The 17,650-nt window shown below is 30.8% G+C and overlaps 2 protein-coding genes across 2 annotated transcripts; both read right to left on the bottom strand.

Annotated features, from left to right (window-relative positions):
* Positions 1–1,050: 1,050 nt before the first annotated feature.
* On the bottom strand, positions 1,051–4,443 carry LOC112286949 (lanC-like protein GCR2). The gene is made up of 6 exons (XM_024529428.3): positions 3,870–4,443; positions 3,330–3,511; positions 2,987–3,098; positions 2,556–2,705; positions 2,018–2,332; positions 1,051–1,765 (listed from the first exon to the last, which is right to left on the bottom strand). Exons 1-6 carry the CDS (start codon positions 3,993–3,995, stop codon positions 1,424–1,426), a joined length of 1,227 nt encoding a protein of 408 aa, XP_024385196.1. The 5' UTR covers positions 3,996–4,443; the 3' UTR covers positions 1,051–1,423.
* A 549-nt stretch (positions 4,444–4,992) lies between these two features.
* Positions 4,993–7,638, bottom strand: LOC112286950 (uncharacterized). Its single transcript, XM_024529429.3, has 5 exons — positions 7,334–7,638; positions 6,311–6,570; positions 6,104–6,184; positions 5,528–5,881; positions 4,993–5,344 (listed from the first exon to the last, which is right to left on the bottom strand). Exons 1-5 carry the CDS (start codon positions 7,590–7,592, stop codon positions 5,246–5,248), a joined length of 1,053 nt encoding a protein of 350 aa, XP_024385197.1. The 5' UTR covers positions 7,593–7,638; the 3' UTR covers positions 4,993–5,245.
* Positions 7,639–17,650: the final 10,012 nt, after the last annotated feature.

The following is a 17,650-nucleotide window of genomic DNA, read 5'->3' as shown; positions in this document are numbered from 1 at the left end:
AAAAAGGGTGTCTACTTAAGTATTTTACTTTATTTTATTTATTTTTATAATGATGTTGATTCTACTAGAAAACTTAAGTTATAAGTCTAACAAAAATTCCTTCTTAAAATTACTTGTCCACTATCTCAAGCAATGTTTCTTATTAGAAACTTATATATATATATATATATATATATATTTAATTTCTATATTTTTAAAATATATACTAAAATTATATATAATAAAAAATTAATTTTAGAAAAATTAAGAAACAAATATACTTTCGTATAACAAAATATTGAATTGAATTATGTTTCATTAGATAATTTACAAGTTGTTTTAATTTTTATTTATTTTTAAATAAAATATTATACATTATAATTTATTTATAAATAATCATAAATAGAATAATTATATACTTCATATATAATGAAGCTCTAAAAAGCATATATTTGTGTCAAGTACAATCAATATACTAATATTGTGAGTATTCAAAACTTTGATTAAAATCTAGCACCCATATGTTTATATATATATATATATATATATATATATATTTCTAATGTCACCATATTTTTTTCTATTGCTACCATAACTTTCCATCCATTCAACATGTTAATTTAAGTTAATTTAATATTTTATAATTCTAATAAAAAATTAAAATTATATAGTATTCACTTTGTCTAGTTTAGCTATTAAGTTTTTGATTGGAAGAAAAAAAATGTGAAATGGGTGGCAAGTTGTGGTGATATTAGCAATATCTCACATACATACATACATATGAATGATTAAATTTTGTATAATACATTGAAGTATTTTGGATTTTTTGTTTAAAAAAATATATATAAAGATAAATAATCAAGATGCATAATATTTTTCAAAATAATTATTTATTAACATTCTTTGTTACAAAAAAAGAATAAAATGTATAAAACACTCATCATTACATGAGACAACTGAACAATGCCCTCATTTGAATATCTGGAGGTGCTTCAGAAAACACACACAAAATATACATTTGTGTACACACTTTTATTTTATGTATTCACAAATTCTTATATGCCAACCAAATTGTCAAAAACTTTAAACAGGCACAATATCATTATTGTCAATACAGTCTGCCGAAGCCAATACATATATACATTCTAAGTAACTCTTTTGTATGTATTCACTCCTAACTTCACTATCATTTGCAATTGTACTTTCATATCACTAATCTTCTTTCAGCTTAAGTGTTGTTCGTATCTATGTTCAGTATTATAAAATCGCTGCGATTATACAATTATACAATTTTGGGTTTGTGCTTTACATAACAGATACATAGACAGACACTTACTGTTACTCTATATACCCTCACTATCTCATCTGAAGATGAGGCAATGACTCCAATGATCCAACGTCAGATATCATATCTATACAGGTTTAGGAATTTGGTGAAGCAGGCCTAAAGCTCATAAGCAGGGAATCTTGCCATCTCTGGTTTTGTCAAGTCAAAAAAGAGGCATGCAGTTCCTGCCAAGCCTTCAAACAGAGAGTAGGGATGGTCACCGCCGTGCATCTCTCCTGACTCGATCAACGTTCTGGCGTTTTTGTGAAGGAAAGTGGCGAATTGTTGAGCTCTGAAGAGGTGCTGTTTCCCTCCTGTTGATTGGTACAAAGACAGAAAGACGTAGGTATTTCCACTGATCCCATGACAGAGGCCCAACTTCCGAAGTAGACCTCGACTCCATACGACATCTCCTGCTTCAACTGCTGCATGTTGGAACTCCATTTCATCAGGAAATACCTGTAAATTGGTGGAACAATTCCTATTAGATGAACAAGCTCAATATTGATCAAATGAGATAAACTCTTTATCTTGACGCAAGATCTCTTCTACGGAAGAGGATGATGCTTCAAAGCGTTTACCTGACCTCTATTGTAATAATGTGGGAGGCAGATTCAAGACACTGACAATGGTTTCTGAGGAGGGAATATGACAAGGTTCTGATATGCAAAACCAATAATACACGGCTTCTGAGCTGGAGAGCAAACAGACCTTAGACGCCTTGCACAAAGTCATGGCAATACCAGGTGCTCCGTGGCACCAATGCACCAACCGGTCTGTTGCATTGCCCTCGCTGGATGGGTAGTTGCCACTAGGAAAGCGGCGCGCGATCATGTATCGTAGTGTTCCCTTGACATCCTCTTCATCTTTTTTGTTCAAGGGAAAGTGCATGAGAGTGTGCATGATACCAGCCAGACCATGTGCTCCTCCCCAATATCTTGATCCGTGCCACTGATACATCAATGGAGACTGTGTTTGTGAAGCTCCAGCTCGTCCGCCAGCTAAAATCGCATCAACTATGGGACCCTGTTAGAAAGACGCAGAGGATTCAGTGTAAATTAATATGACGTCTTTAGCAACTGCAACCAGTAAATTTGAACTTTAAAATGCTTCAACCAGCTTTAGAGGATGCTTTCAGCGATATGTGCATTTTAATCACAAGTCAAAGATACAGTTACAACAAACTCTTGGATGCAAAGCTTCCTAGCTCAAGTTCAAAACAAAGGGCATAATAGATTGTGAAATCAACCGTAGTGCTCGAAGGAATGGTCCCCTCGCCGACATGCTTGTTGACAAAGAGAGCAGCCCATAAGAACCCCGCACGTCCATATAAAAGTTCGTAAGGCATTCCCATACCACCCTCTTCCGCTCCCACAGCAAGAGTTTGGTTTTTGGAAACCTGAAAAATAGTGAAGCATGTCAGTCCCATACACCTGTGCACTTAACCAGTCGACCAAGCCAACATTTGCTCCAATAATGTCTTATTTTAAACTTGTCAACACTTGGAAACACGCATGATGAGATAGGCACATGAAGTCCTTATCAGGCCATTTTGCTGGTTGAACTCGAGATTCATCATGAGACATAATTTAGAAACCCATCATTCATATCCAATTCAACAGCCCGAAGAAACAAATCTACCACCGACTACCTCAGCCCTTGGGCAAAAAAAGAGGTCACCTTATGGAAAAGCTGAAGATATCGATGAAGACTTTGCTCATCCCCGCTGCTTTTTGCCGCTGCTGCTCCTAAGGCATATATGCCTGGCTGCCCACATAAAAAAGTGACGTATCTGTTTGTGATTCGTCAACGCAACATCAGAGTCATCGAAAGGCATGCACTAATAAGATACGAGGTCTCTACCACTGAAATAAATATTACTAAAAAGGAGATCGGATTGTCGAAAATACGACCTCCCCTAGCAGATGTGAGTTAAGGTACATTACATGTGTAGAAAATGGACCGATCAGTCTCCCAATATCACAATCAAGTGAAGAACAAGATCTACAGGAGGCAAGCATACTTGTGCAAAGATTTAGCGGCAACGGTACAACTATCAACGATCTCGCTGCAGAGTGTGAGATCCTCTTTGCTTCCTGTAATTTGATATGCCTTAAAGCACAGAAAAGCTGTTCCCAACACCCCTGTGTAGAGAATGGGGTCAGAAACCCTTCGGCCTTTTCGTATCCATGTTGCTTGTATCACCTGCAACATGCCAAAGCAAAAAAGAAAACCCAAATTGTTACAAAAAGATGAACTCCTTCCTCCAGCACAATATCCTCAACCAATACAACGAAGTGCTATTTCTGCAGATATATTAAAGAAGACTAATCCAGCAGGGATCGAAGTGCAGAGCATATCTGACGATCGAGAAAGGAGAAGAAACATAGCACCAACATCAAAATTAAAGTTCTGCGAAGTGTCAATTGCTGATAGTTGTAATTCTCGTTTCCCTTTAAAAAGCCGATAAGAGCCAGAAGGTGGGATACACAACACATCAAGGGGAACTGTAGACAAGAGCAATAAGAAATGGAACAAAATTATAAGAAGAAGAGCGATTTACCTCATCTTTGATGGACATGGCGACCTCCAGCAGCGTGTCAGGATCCATCACTGAATAATCCGCTTCTGAGCCTTCCAAACTCAATGAATAATCTGGCATAGTGTTGGGGAAGTACCGATTAGCCATGCTTTCCTACTGTTACAGCCCCTCCCTCCAATGTCTGCTACCCAATCTTCCGAGAAACGACCGCAGTGGAACTTCCTAAGCAGTCACAAGTATCATCACAGTGCATCGAGTTTTCTTAGGAATGTGGGGTGATCAGTTCCGCGCGTTCTACAACTCGCATCGTTCGAGAAATAAACGATAGAAGTCTGCAAAGATCGCGTGGTGTCTTGTCATGCATCACTGGATTGCATCGAAGGCATGATGGATCACAGTTGTCGTTTTGCATGTGCACAGTACAGTGACGAAGAATCCTTCGGCGCAATGACGGAACTGTCGCTCATGTGTCGTTTGAAGAGGACAACAGTGTGTAGTCAGAGGATCACGCGTGGCGCGCCAAATAGGGCACGAATCCCTCAAAATTCCACAACACGAAAACAAGGTCTTGACCAATTTCGTTGGGTGTTATGCTACGGAACTGAATCTTTCGATTGCGGATTACTTCTTCCTCTTCTTATGTTACTTCGAAATAGTTTATATGTTTGTTCCTTACACATGTCCCAATGGATATAGACCAGTGCTGAGTGTGATACCATTTGGATTTCATTAGATTGGTTACTCTTTACGCTTTTGAGGTGGATGTGGACTGATGTGGGTACTTGCAAGCCAAGTTGTGGACAGAGGCTGGTGAATTTGAGCGTTTATTAAATACCATGGGTGTTGCATTTTTCTTTACAGAATACAGTAAATCATTCATTCGCACAATAATAATACTCGAGTGTAGAGTAGTTCATGAGTGAGAGATTTCGCAGACACAGATGCATTGTTCAATTGCTAGCTGTGCTGAGTTTTAACCGGACGTGTTTTCGAACCGCACAGTGCACCAGAGCAAGTTTTTACGAAGGTAAGCGCAGAATTTATACAATACCGATTAGCATTCGACTGAAGAAGACTCAACGGTCTGCACCTCAAAATATTGCTACGACGAGGTTGCAACTCGTAAAACGGATATAGCTGATGCTGCGGTCAAAATTTGAATGGCATTTATATAAAAAATAATTTCTTCAAAATAGAAACGAGAACAAACACAAGCTTCATCACTATTCATGAAGCAGTGGTCAGAGTCAATTTCAATCAACGTACAAGCTGGTCTTCTCCAAAACAATCGACCATAAGAGGAGGGTTCCGGTAGATGACATCCTATCTACATTCTGCGACCATCATGCAATTACACTAAAATACATGGTTAGGCTTTTGAAGATACATCCGAATGTTCAGATAGTTAATCTCAGAAACTGCACTAATAAGTATATCAGTGCTATCACTAAGCCAATTTGGTAAAGATCCTTTCCGTTGTCTTCCATTTGAAAAAACTGCACAAAAATTAAAATTCACAGTTGAACACTGTTAACTGCTCCATGCTTCACAAGAGTGTAAGCTATCGTATGATACAACATATCCCAAAAATGCACACCAGGACAGTTCTGAGAGTAGTTGAAGATTGCAAATTACATGATCATAAGTGGACGCAGAATTAAGCGAATATTAGGGCTTACTTTTCTTGGGTCGCCCGATGGATCCGGATAAATAGAATTGTTTTCTTGGCCTTTATCCAGTTGCTTGGCCATTCCTTGAACACCATCTGCTAGATTTTTGCCTCCCTCTACGGCTGAGAAGGCCAGTCGCGTCGTCCAGAAGTAAGCTTGTGCAGCTGGATCCGAGGCTGACAAGTCCCACTGATCTTCATGCAAGACAACCTGCCCACTGATCTGGTTCATTGTGAAGGTTGAATTCACAGCTAACACGACTTTACCACCCAGAGCAGACGCTGGTGGAAGCTTTGGTGTCCCTGTCAAGGTCCACTTGATGTTGAGTACGCTTGTGGACAGCATCTTCATCTCACGCACTGCCTGGGCCAGAAGAAAGCTGAAGTTAATCGTTCGTCACAACATGGTGCACAATCCGACAGAAATCTCAGGAGTAAAATCTTAAAAACAACTCCATACAGTCCATTACTAAAAGCAAATCATAGTCGCCTGTGATTGGAAAGCCAGAAAGAACTCATCAATCAATGCATGTCAAAAAACAATCAGCGAAGAGAAAAAAGAAATTCGGTTAAATTAACAACATACCACTGAGGGTTTCTCCAAGGCAGTACTAATCCAGTTTGCACTCCTGTATTTGTCTCGTCCTTTAAATGATCGAAGAGGGTCCTGTAGAAGTCCATGCCACAAACTTCAGTGTCATCCAAAATTAGCATGCGAGTAAACACAAAAACATGATCGATTCGTCAACTGAAACCTTACTACATGTAATGAGCAGTGGTAAAATACTCGTACCTTATATTTCACATTAACTCCAAAACTTGACAGTGATCTCCGGCCCTCTCGAAGGTCCATAATGTCTTTAACGAGCTGCCGTGCTGTTTTTTCTACAGCAGGACTGCTAATGCACTCGAACTCGTCGCATAGCTGGCCAAACGAGAGCCCCTCCATAAGCCTGTCCACTTCAGTCTTCTCAGCTTCTTTGTCAACGGTAGATGTAGTGGTTCCATCCTCAAGACCACGGCCGCTACCATCTGCCGCGACTCTAAATGGGTCTGCAACAAGCAATCCAAACTAATAACAATTTAATCGAAGTGACTTGCACATGTAAAGATATTCACATCCTTGTCTACTTCGTAAAACTTAGAATAAAACCACTTAGACGGAAAACGAGAGGTGCAAAAGAGTACACGCACTTGACCAATCAATGATCTCACAGCATTTGAACTGTTCCTGCAATTAATCATTCATTATCATAAAGGTGGATTGAGCATGGTGCAGAGCTACGCCGAGGTAGCTACACAAGCACAGCATCAATGCACCATTCAGTGTATGCTTTACGAAATTCAGACTCTAAAATGTCTCTGCCAAATGTGGACGGTGCTTGTCTGCTCATGATGGAGCTCAACTTTCTAGCTCGATCAAAGTTGCTTCGGAAACACTGTCTGATTGATGTGTTTCATTCATGACCTAAAACAGATTCATGGCAAACGCTTGCCGAAAACGGATACCTCGCCTACAAATCACCACCTGTGGAGTTGTAATCTACTTACAAGTCGAATTATTATTACCCATTGGAATCGAAACAAGCCCCACAGCCAATCGGGCATAATAGAATTAAAAAGATTCAACTTTTTAAGTAATCCGTCACTCGGCCTACGACGACAGAATCCAACATCGCGTTTAGCTATTTGGAAGAAGCTTCAATTCTCAATCAACAATTCAAAGCAGGGCTCTTGACCTACGATGCAAATGCAAATACAATCACAATCCTCAACTCCCAATCAACGCAGAAGATAGTAAAAGCGGGACTCTGACCAGATCTCGAGCGCTGATGCGACATCGATGAGGGCAAAGCTAGTTCATGACACGATGGCCGCAACGAAGTCGTCACGCGGGCGGGTTTCCTGGCTCTAATGCTTCTCCCCAGAACAGAACCAGCAGCTGGAACTGTGGCAAGGGCTCCGAAGGGAGCAACTCCCACGGCTATTGCCATGCAACCTCTCCCACCACGACCCACAAAACCTCGTGGAAGCGCAAAACCTCCCGCCCTCAAATCGCTGCTAGATCTCCACATTCCTCTGCAACCATGAAGACCCACCTCGACAACTGGACCGCAGGGTTTCGAAATCGTCACAAATTCTCCTAGAACATATATATATATATATATATATATATGTATATATATCTAACAATCTGCTGGTGACCAAATGTTGGAATAATTTTAGCAAAAGAAATTGAGCGCAGAGAAGGACCCAACACTGGACTCGTGTTGCGAAGGTGACAGCAGGGCTCCACTGGATGGACAGCGGGGCGGATTCCCGGACTGAATTTGCATGGCCCGATGGGCACAGCCACAATCTAGAATCCAGGGACAGTGTGTGAGACGGGGGATCACCTTCAAAAAGAAAAAAAAAAAAAAAAAAAAAAAAAAAACAAACAAAACAGAAACATTCCGGATAAAAGGATTCATCCGCCCACTTCGCATCCCCCCGAGCCGCCCGCTAGCCAACGGGACGGGGGCGTCCTGCCTCGTTTCCTCCGCCGTCCATCTGAACTCCAACGGAACTGTGATCCCATCCGATGCTTCATTTCCGTTACCAAAACTATAGATATATATAAATATAAATTACATCTCTGCATCAAAAGAAAAAGGATCATTGTATGTATAAGTCCACTTTGAAAAGTAATGGTTCTATAAAAATTTATAAAATATATATATATACTTCTATAATATGTTGAAATATCACAAATATCCATGCATTCTTGACAATAGCAAATCTATTCCTCACTTTTGTAATAATATAAAATCTATCCTTTAACTTAATAAGATATCACAACTATTCTTTTTTAAGTGCAAATAGGGCTCAATTTGCCTATTGCAAAGAAATTGGCAAGCCTTCTTCAATACTTTTTGGCACATAAAATTTTATAAAAGCCCTTGCTTCATATTCTAGGTCAAACAAGCTGTTGGACTTCCAAAGAGTTTGCATATGTCCTACTCTTATAAAACACAATTTGATATGTTGAGAGTACAAGTCTCAACCACCACTTGCCACATGCCATGGCTCTTGACATTAATACCACCTCAATATATATATATGAAAAGAACCCATGTCTTAAAACTTTACAACACACAATAAAAGATGCATTTTGGAAAAAAATTGGAACATGGTTAGCCTTAATTTTTCCCAACTTGTGGCAAAGGTGGTCTAAGAGAAGCATTTGGAAGATAAGAAAGAGGTAGAGCTTTCAAGTAACCAACAATCAACAAATAGTATCATAGATCTTGTAAAATTTGTTGGATTTATGTCTTTACCATTTGGTAGATGGTTTGATGGAGCTTTCTAATATAATTCCACATTCCATAGATTACTAGAAAAAAATAATTATGGGACATAGTTCCGGATCTCTTTTTTAAGAAATCATGCTACAAGAAACTTCTTAAAAGATTAATTGCTCTATTCAACATTACAAGACAACCACTAATTCTAGTTTCTCATGTAAGATTACTTTAGTGACTTCTCAATGCAAAATTACATTGCTGTGATTGTGATTTACAAATCCATGAGTCTCAATTTGATGCAATGCTACATTACATTTATAATTTTTGTGTCTATAAGGATATTAAAGACTAACAAAAATTCAAGCTCTAGTTTTTAATATAACTTTTTGGTACATACTTTTGCGATAGTAAAAAAAGGTTGGATGCAAATTTTAGTTATATTAAAAAAAAAAAAAAAAAAAAAAAAAAACAGGTTGACACTATTTCGATTTTTTTTTCAAAATGCATGTTTTGTTGTGTGTTATTAGGTTTTAAGATACGGATTCTTGTCATGGGTGTATATTAAGGTGGTATTAACATTGAGAGCCATGGTATGTGAGAAGCAAGGATTGAGACTTATGCATCCAATGTATCAAATTGTGTTTTGTAAAAGTGGGATAAATGTTTACCATTAGAAGACTAAGCAGCTTGTTTGACTCATAATCTGAAATAAGAGCTTTAAAAAAAATTTATATGCTAAACAATGTTGAAGAAGGCATGTTGACTTCTTTGTAGCAAGCAAGTTGGAGCCATGTGCATTTAAAAAAGAATAGTTGTGATATCTTATTAGGTTGAAGAACTGATTTGATATTATCACAAAAGTGAAAGAAAGATTTGCTATTATAAAAAATACATTGATATTTTTGATATTTCAATATATTTTAAGGATATATATGATATTTTTCTATATAAATATATTCTACCTAATTTATGACCTTCAAAAATGGAAATTTATAAATCATGTAAGATTTTATAACTTTAATGTGATTTGAATAATAAAAGATCATATGCTTAGATTGCTTGAATTTTTTTTTACTATTCTATTTTACAGAACACATATGTGTTCTAAAAAGTGATGCTTAATTATAAGTTCTTCAAGTTTTTCATAACTTTATAATTGTAAGATATTTTAAATATAACAAGGCATTAGAGTTAATGTCAAGAGATTTTTAGTAGTGTCAAATGTAGAAGGCAATTAAAGACTTTATATAATCATGTGATGTTTATTTAAAAACAAAAATTACTTATTATTGATCTTATAATTTTTTTTAACCACTTCTTATACCAACACAACTATGGTCTTTTTTTCTATAGATTTTAACATAGATCTTTTAATCATAAGTTTTTATAATTCTATATTTATAATAGTAGATTATTTTTATTAAGATAGTTTATTTTCTATTATCTACAAAATCTATCACATATATATATATATATATATATATATTACTATTATATATTATTAAAGAATATTATATTAAATAAAGAAATTTACTTTATATTAAATTTTAAAAAAATTCTTTTTAAGATATTGAAAGTGGTCATAAAATTATCATCAAATTTTTATCCTCAAATTAATAGACAAATAGAATGAGTGAATTAAGTATTGGAGCAATTTCTAAGATGTACTATCAACTACTATCAAGGTGATTGTTTAAACTTTTTACTATTCTATTTTAAAAATTATTTTTGGACCAAAAAAACAACAAGATTTGACAAATGCCATTTCTAAACATTCCTATCTTGCATCAAAAGAAAAAGATGTAACTTTTAATCAACAATAAATGATTATTTTAAAGCAAAAGTAATTTCATCTTTAAGTAATGAAATCAATTTTGAGTATTGATTCAACCTTTCTTAATCAAGTTTAATCAAATATGTCCTTAGATCTTCTTATTTATAATATAAAAACATTCTTTTAAATCTCATAATACTTTCAAATTTTAATTCAAAAAAAATCTTTTAAATAAAATAGTAAAAAAAAAAAATAGCACTACAAATACAAAGAAATAACAAACAAAGATAAAAAATAGAATGAAATTTCCATTAAACTTGCTTTATTTTATATTAAAGATTTTTTTGATTTTTTATATTGATTTTGATGGATATTTTCAATAAAACATATTAACCTTTTCTACTACATTTGTACAATTATTTGATGGCTCCTATGTATATTCACTATTATCATATTGACACCAATGTACAAGAAATTTGAATCTATTTTGGTGCCACCTTAAATCTTAGACCTCTTCCATCCTTTATTCTTAATTATTATCCATTTTAAAATGAAAATGTGGTATTTGTTTTTATTTTATTATATATATATATATATATATATATATATATCCAGTATCTTATATGGCTCAAGAAGAAATATATAAAATATAGGATGGATCTTTATATTCTTTGGTAGGTATAAATAAAATGCAATTAGATTGATTTGGTTGCAAATAAGAAATAGTTACAATCTATAATAATCCAACTTGTTACAAGAGAGGATAGTCTTGAGATTATCATACAATAACAATACCATATCACCAATGTAAAATTGAGGATAATCTTTGCAATAAATACGTATCGTGATGTTTTGTTGTTTTTGAGATTTCTTTAGTTGTATTTTTATTGTTACATGCAGTTTTTATAAGTAATTTATCAGATCTTCTATTGTAAAATAATTAACTTTGAAAAAATAAAAAATACCATATCTAAGACGATAACCATAGTTTATACAAAATGGTGATTTTTGAATAGAAGAATGTATTGGATTATTGTAATCAAACTTTGCTAATAGAAAAAAGATTTAAAAATCATCATGATGTTAGTTGATGGTGCATCTTAGAAATTGCTCCAATACTTAATTCACTCATTCTATTTGTCTATTAATTTGAGGATATAAATTTGATGATAGTTTTATGACCACTCTTAATATCTTGAAAAGAATTTTTTAAAAATTTAATATAAAGTGAATCTCTTTATTTAATATAATATTCTTTAATAATATAATATATATATATATATATATATATATATATATGATAGATTTTGTAGATAATAGAAAATAAACTATCTCAATAAAAATAATCTAATATTATAAATATAGAATTATAAAAACTTATGATTAAAAGATCTATGATAAAATCTATAGAAAAAAAGACCATAGTTGTGTTGGTATAAGAAGTGGTTAAAAACAATTATAAGATCACTGATAAGTAATTTTTGTTCTTGAATAAACATTACATGATTATATAAAGTCTTTAATTGCCTTCTACATTTGATGCTACTAAAAATATCTTGAGATTAATTCTAATACCTTGTTATATTTAAAATATCTTACAATTATAAAGTTATGAAAAACTTGAAGAACTTGAAATTAAGCTTCACCTTTTGAAACACATATGTATTCTTTAAAATAGAATAGATTGTTTTTGAATTGAAATTTGAAAGTATTATGAGAAATAGAAGAATTATTTTTAATATTATAAATAAAAAAATCCAAGGATATATTTGATTGGACTTGATTAAAAAAGATTGAATCAATAGTCAAAATTGATTTCATTGCTTAAAGATGAAATTACTTTGGCTTTAAAATAATCATTTATTGTTGATTAAAAGTTACATCTTTTTCTTTTGATGTAAGATAAGAATGTTTAAAAATGGCATTTATCAAATCTTGCTATTTTTTTGGCTCAAAAATAATATTAAATATAAATCTTGATAAAGACATGTTTTAATGGACTTGAAAAAAATCAAAATATATGTTGACATAAAGTAGTTAAGATTCATGTGATTTGTATAAATAATTATTAGACAAGAATTTTCTTTCTAATAATGATGTCATTTGTGAAATAAATCTACAATTGCAATGAATTCTTTACTATAGATCTTATGATTGATCTTAGTTGAAAAAGTTAATTTTTGAATAAACATTTTAAAAATAAAGTTTTTCATCTACTTCAATTTATGATAATATTAAATCTAAGGTAAAATTTGATGCATTTGATTCCATAAAAAATGTTTTAAAAAATTCTTTTTATTTTAAAATTAGAGGTATTTTAAAAGTTGACTTAAAAGCTTTTAATATTAACTCATTTTTTTTATTCGACTTAAATTTTTCTTTATAAGCCAAATGTGTAACTAGAAATGCAACTTAAAAAAGTTTTTGATAATGTTTTGATTATAATTGAAAAATCTCAAAAAGCTTTGGATATTTTTTATTTTTCTTAGAATCTTTTAATCTATAATAATTTATACTTTCTTAGGATCTATCATAAAGCTATTATTTGAGATAATATATCTTAATTAGTCAATTTAATTAGTATAATATACACACTTTTTCATCTTGATATATAATACTATATTTTAAAGTTTTTATAATATACAAAAAATATAAAATTTATATATTTTTTATTCCTTGAGTAGATTAAAATATTATTTAGATGATTTTTTTTTTTTTTTTCTAAATAATCTTTAAAAATATAATTTATAATATTTAAAAAAGAAATTGGTACATTTGTGAATCCAAAAAGTATGACATTGTATTCAAAATGTCCATACCTAATTCAAAATACAACCTTATATTTATCTCTTTTTATTGTATACTAACTTATATATTCTTTATAGATCTTGGTTGGATTCAATTAGTTAAGAAGTCCTAATATCAATCATAGAAGATATCTATTCTTAACAATAATCTTATTGAGTCTTTTACAACTCATAAAAATCTATAATGATCTATCTTTTTTCTTTACAAACAAGATAGAAGATTCTATTAGAGATTTTGAATGGCGCATAAAATTCTTTTCTAAGTTCTTATCAATATATCTCTTGATTTGAACTTATTCATTTTGTGATAAACTATAGATTGGTCCAATTAGCGGTTGAGCTACTTCGTAAAGATTAATTGAGCAACTATAAAAATAATACTAAAAAAAATCTTTATGTTTTTTTTCAAAATATGTCTTAATAATCTTCATAGTATTTTGGAATATCACTTGAAGTCTTTTTACTATTAGAAATAATTGTAGTATAAATTACAAAAAATAATCATTCTTTTATAGCAAACATGAGAGCTCTTATACCTACAAGTAAGAATTTGGTTGTACTAGGTTTATGACTTTCTATATAATTACCAAAGGTCTTAATCATGCTTTAAAAAAAATTGAGACTACAAGAAATTTAATCAATTTAAGAATTATATATTTTAAGACAATAAATATAAAATAATTTAATTAAAAAACTGATCTAATAGTATTCAATATCACTATACTATTATGATTATTTTTTGGTATGTCTATAAGAATGATTATATAAATAACATCTTCTAAAGACAAAAAATAATCATTTGTGATTTCTACCTATATAAGTTTATTTTTTTTTATTAAATTTATACTATATTTTTGAATAAATGTTTTATATAAAAAATAAATTGAAAATTTTGAATCTAATAAGACAAAGATTTTATGATTTTTAAGTCCTAAATAAACATCAATTATAAAACAAAGAATTTTGAAGAAAAAAATGTGATATTTATTATATATTATATAAGATTCAAGCCACTTAGTCCTTATTGTAGCATCAAAATTTTGTTTTTTGACATATTATATTCTTTCATAACCATGCTTTTTATTTTGTGGTTGAGTTGCTTCTTCAGACAATGTTGAGTAATGTGCTTAGGTTTACTACAATATAAGCATAATCCTCCTTAACAATGTCAAATCTTTTCTTATTCAATAAAATATTTAAAATATATTGTGTCATTATATATGTCTTATACTTTTAAATGTATGTATTGAAAAGACATTGGTATAGCCATTGAATTATAAAAATATTTAAGTCTACTTGTACAACTTTTAAATCAAAATACAAAAAGTCAATTGTTATATTTTACAACAAAATTAATTGCTTGGCTTAATGTCTTAAGATCAAATAAGTTCAGCATGAATTTGTTTATCTCAAATTATAATTTTTTAAAAAATTTATTGATTAGTGCATCATCATTTTACTTAATAATAGTAAAAAATTATTAGAGTCATAAAGTACATAACGTTATTGATCAATTATCTTAATACAAAACATAAATTTTAATGGTTGTAATATAAACTACATTATTTTCTTTATATCTAGATCAAATTTTGTCAAGGACATAAATCTCAAAGAATTAAAAGATCAATACACTCTTATATCACTCAAAAAGACTAAAAAATTATTTAAAGATGACATAGTATTAAACTAGAATGACTATTGTTAAAGACAAAAAGACTAGAAAGACTTCAAATAAGACCAACAACTAGAAAGACATTAAAAAGAGTGAAAAGGTTTAATTCTTGCATCCATATATACTATTTAATTAGGAGCTACATGAAAATGTTCTATAGGACCTTCAATATGTGTTGACTTTGCAAGACATATATCTTAACTTGTAAGATAAGTTTTCTATATATGCACCACAAAGTTAACTTGTTCTACAAGCTACCAATATATGTGATATGTGATTAACTTGTTGACCAAGTTTCTAACCTACTAATCAACTACAAATATGTATAAAGTCAAAATCACATCTATGAATCTTTTAAGAAGTTTTTCTAAAAGATGTTATGAAATTAAACTATTTTTACCTATTTTGACATAATCATATAAATAATTATTGGAACAAATATATATATATTTGTAATACTACCTCTCCTTTTAGAAATGAGTCTACAAACAACAATTATTAACTTTCATGCATCTTGCTTTTTTATCTTAATTTTGATAGATATTATCAATAAAAGGCCTCAATCTTTTTTGTTGCATTTACAAGATTCTTTGTTGATTCTTATGTGCATTCATTAATATCATATCCATGCCAATGAACAAGATATTTTAATTTATTTTGGCACTACCTTGAATCTAAGACTTCTTCTATCTCAATTTTTTTATTATTATTTACTTCTATAAGAGGAAGTGGTATTTGTCTTCTTCCAAAGATATTCATTGTCTTATATGATTCAAAAAAAGATACATGAAATATAAGATGGATCTTCATTAATTTTGGTAGATGTAATCAATAAGCAATAAAATTGACTTGTTCACAAATAAGAAAAAAATTAGGCATATAATAGTCTAATTTATTAAAAAGACAAACAGTCTAGATATTACAATGAAATAACCATACCTTATCATCCATATTGAATTGTAATTGTCCTTTGTAGTAGGCATCTACATTGATCTTATTATTCTCAAGCTTCTTTTAACTGTGCTTTTATTATTGTATGTAGCTTTAATAAACAATTTGCCAAAACTTCTACTACAAGATTATTAACTTTTGAAAAGTTAAAAGTATCAAGTTGTAGATGATAATTATAATTAATAAAAAGATGTTTATTGAATAAAAAATTTATTAAATTATTCTATACAAACTTTGTCAATGGCAAAAAAACTATCCAATCATTTTGATCCTAGTTGATAGTATATCTCAATTATTATTCTAGAATTTAATTGACTTGTTTTATTTATCCATTAACTGGAGAATAAGAAGTCAAAAGGAGCTTTATATCCACCTTTAAAATCTTAAAAATTATTCTTCAAAATTTTTATACAAATTGAGTCCTCCTATTTGATATAATATCTTTGAGCAATCCATGATTACAATAGATGTTGTCAAATAAAAGCTTAGTCATTTCTTCACCTATGATAGATTTTGTACATAGTTCAAAATGTGCTATTTTGATAAAACAATCTATTATCATAAATATTAAATCATACAAACTTAAGACTAAAAGATTCATAATAAAATCCATAAAAATAAAAGATTGTAATTATTCCAAAATAGGTAATAGTTGAAGAAGTCTACAAGGTTAATGATGAAGAGTTTTTGATCTTAAAAAAATATCATATAATTATACAAAGTCTTTGATTACATTCAACATTTGAGGCTACCAAAAATTTCTAGATATTAGCTCTAAAGTCTTGTTGTATCCAAAATATTTGACTGCTAAAAAATCATAACAAGCTTAAAAAACCATAAAATTGTGCTTTCTTTTTAGAATGTATAATTGTTTGTTGAAATAAAATAGATTTTTTTTTTAAAACTCAAACTTAAAAGTATCATGAGATTTAGAAGAATTATTCTTAACATTATCAATAAGAAGATCAGAAGATATATTCATTTGAATTTACTAGAAAAAGATTCAATCAACAATTAATATTGATTTTATTGCTTAAAAGTAACAATACTCTAGATTTAAGAGAATTTTTCTTTGTTGATCAAAAGATGCATCTCTTTCTTTTGGTATAAGATAAGAATGTCTATAAAAGATATTTGATAAATCTTGTTGTTTTTCAAATCAATAAGTGAACTTGAAATCAAATCTTGATAAAAACATGCTCCAACAAGCTTAGTGATGATTCAAAATACTTGTTGATACAAAATATTTGAGATATTGTAATCCATATATATAGTGATTGGACTTGAGATGCCTTCTAGATAATGACACCATTCTTGAAATGAATCTATAATTGCAAGAATTTCTTTATCATAGATCTTATAGTCAATTTTGACTATTAAAAATTTCTTAGAATGGAAAACTATCAAGTAGAATTTATTATCTGCTTCCATTTATAACAAAATAATACCTATAATAAAGTCTGATGCATTTATTTTCATGAATAATGCCTTAAAGAATCAACTTAATATAAAATTGGTACAAAAATAAATATTATCTTCAAAGCTTCAAAAGATGCTTTAGTTTTTTTTACTCTGCTTAAGTTTTTCTTTACATATTAGGCATGCAAGAGATGTCATAACTTAAAAAAAGTTCTTGATGAAGATT

This window comes from Physcomitrium patens, chromosome 9 (assembly GCF_059467195.1).
Source record: "Physcomitrium patens ecotype Gransden chromosome 9, ASM5946719v1, whole genome shotgun sequence".
NCBI lineage: Eukaryota > Viridiplantae > Streptophyta > Bryopsida > Funariales > Funariaceae > Physcomitrium > Physcomitrium patens.
Note: the sequence above shows the minus strand (reverse complement) of the source record. Positions and strands in the feature narration are given on the sequence as shown.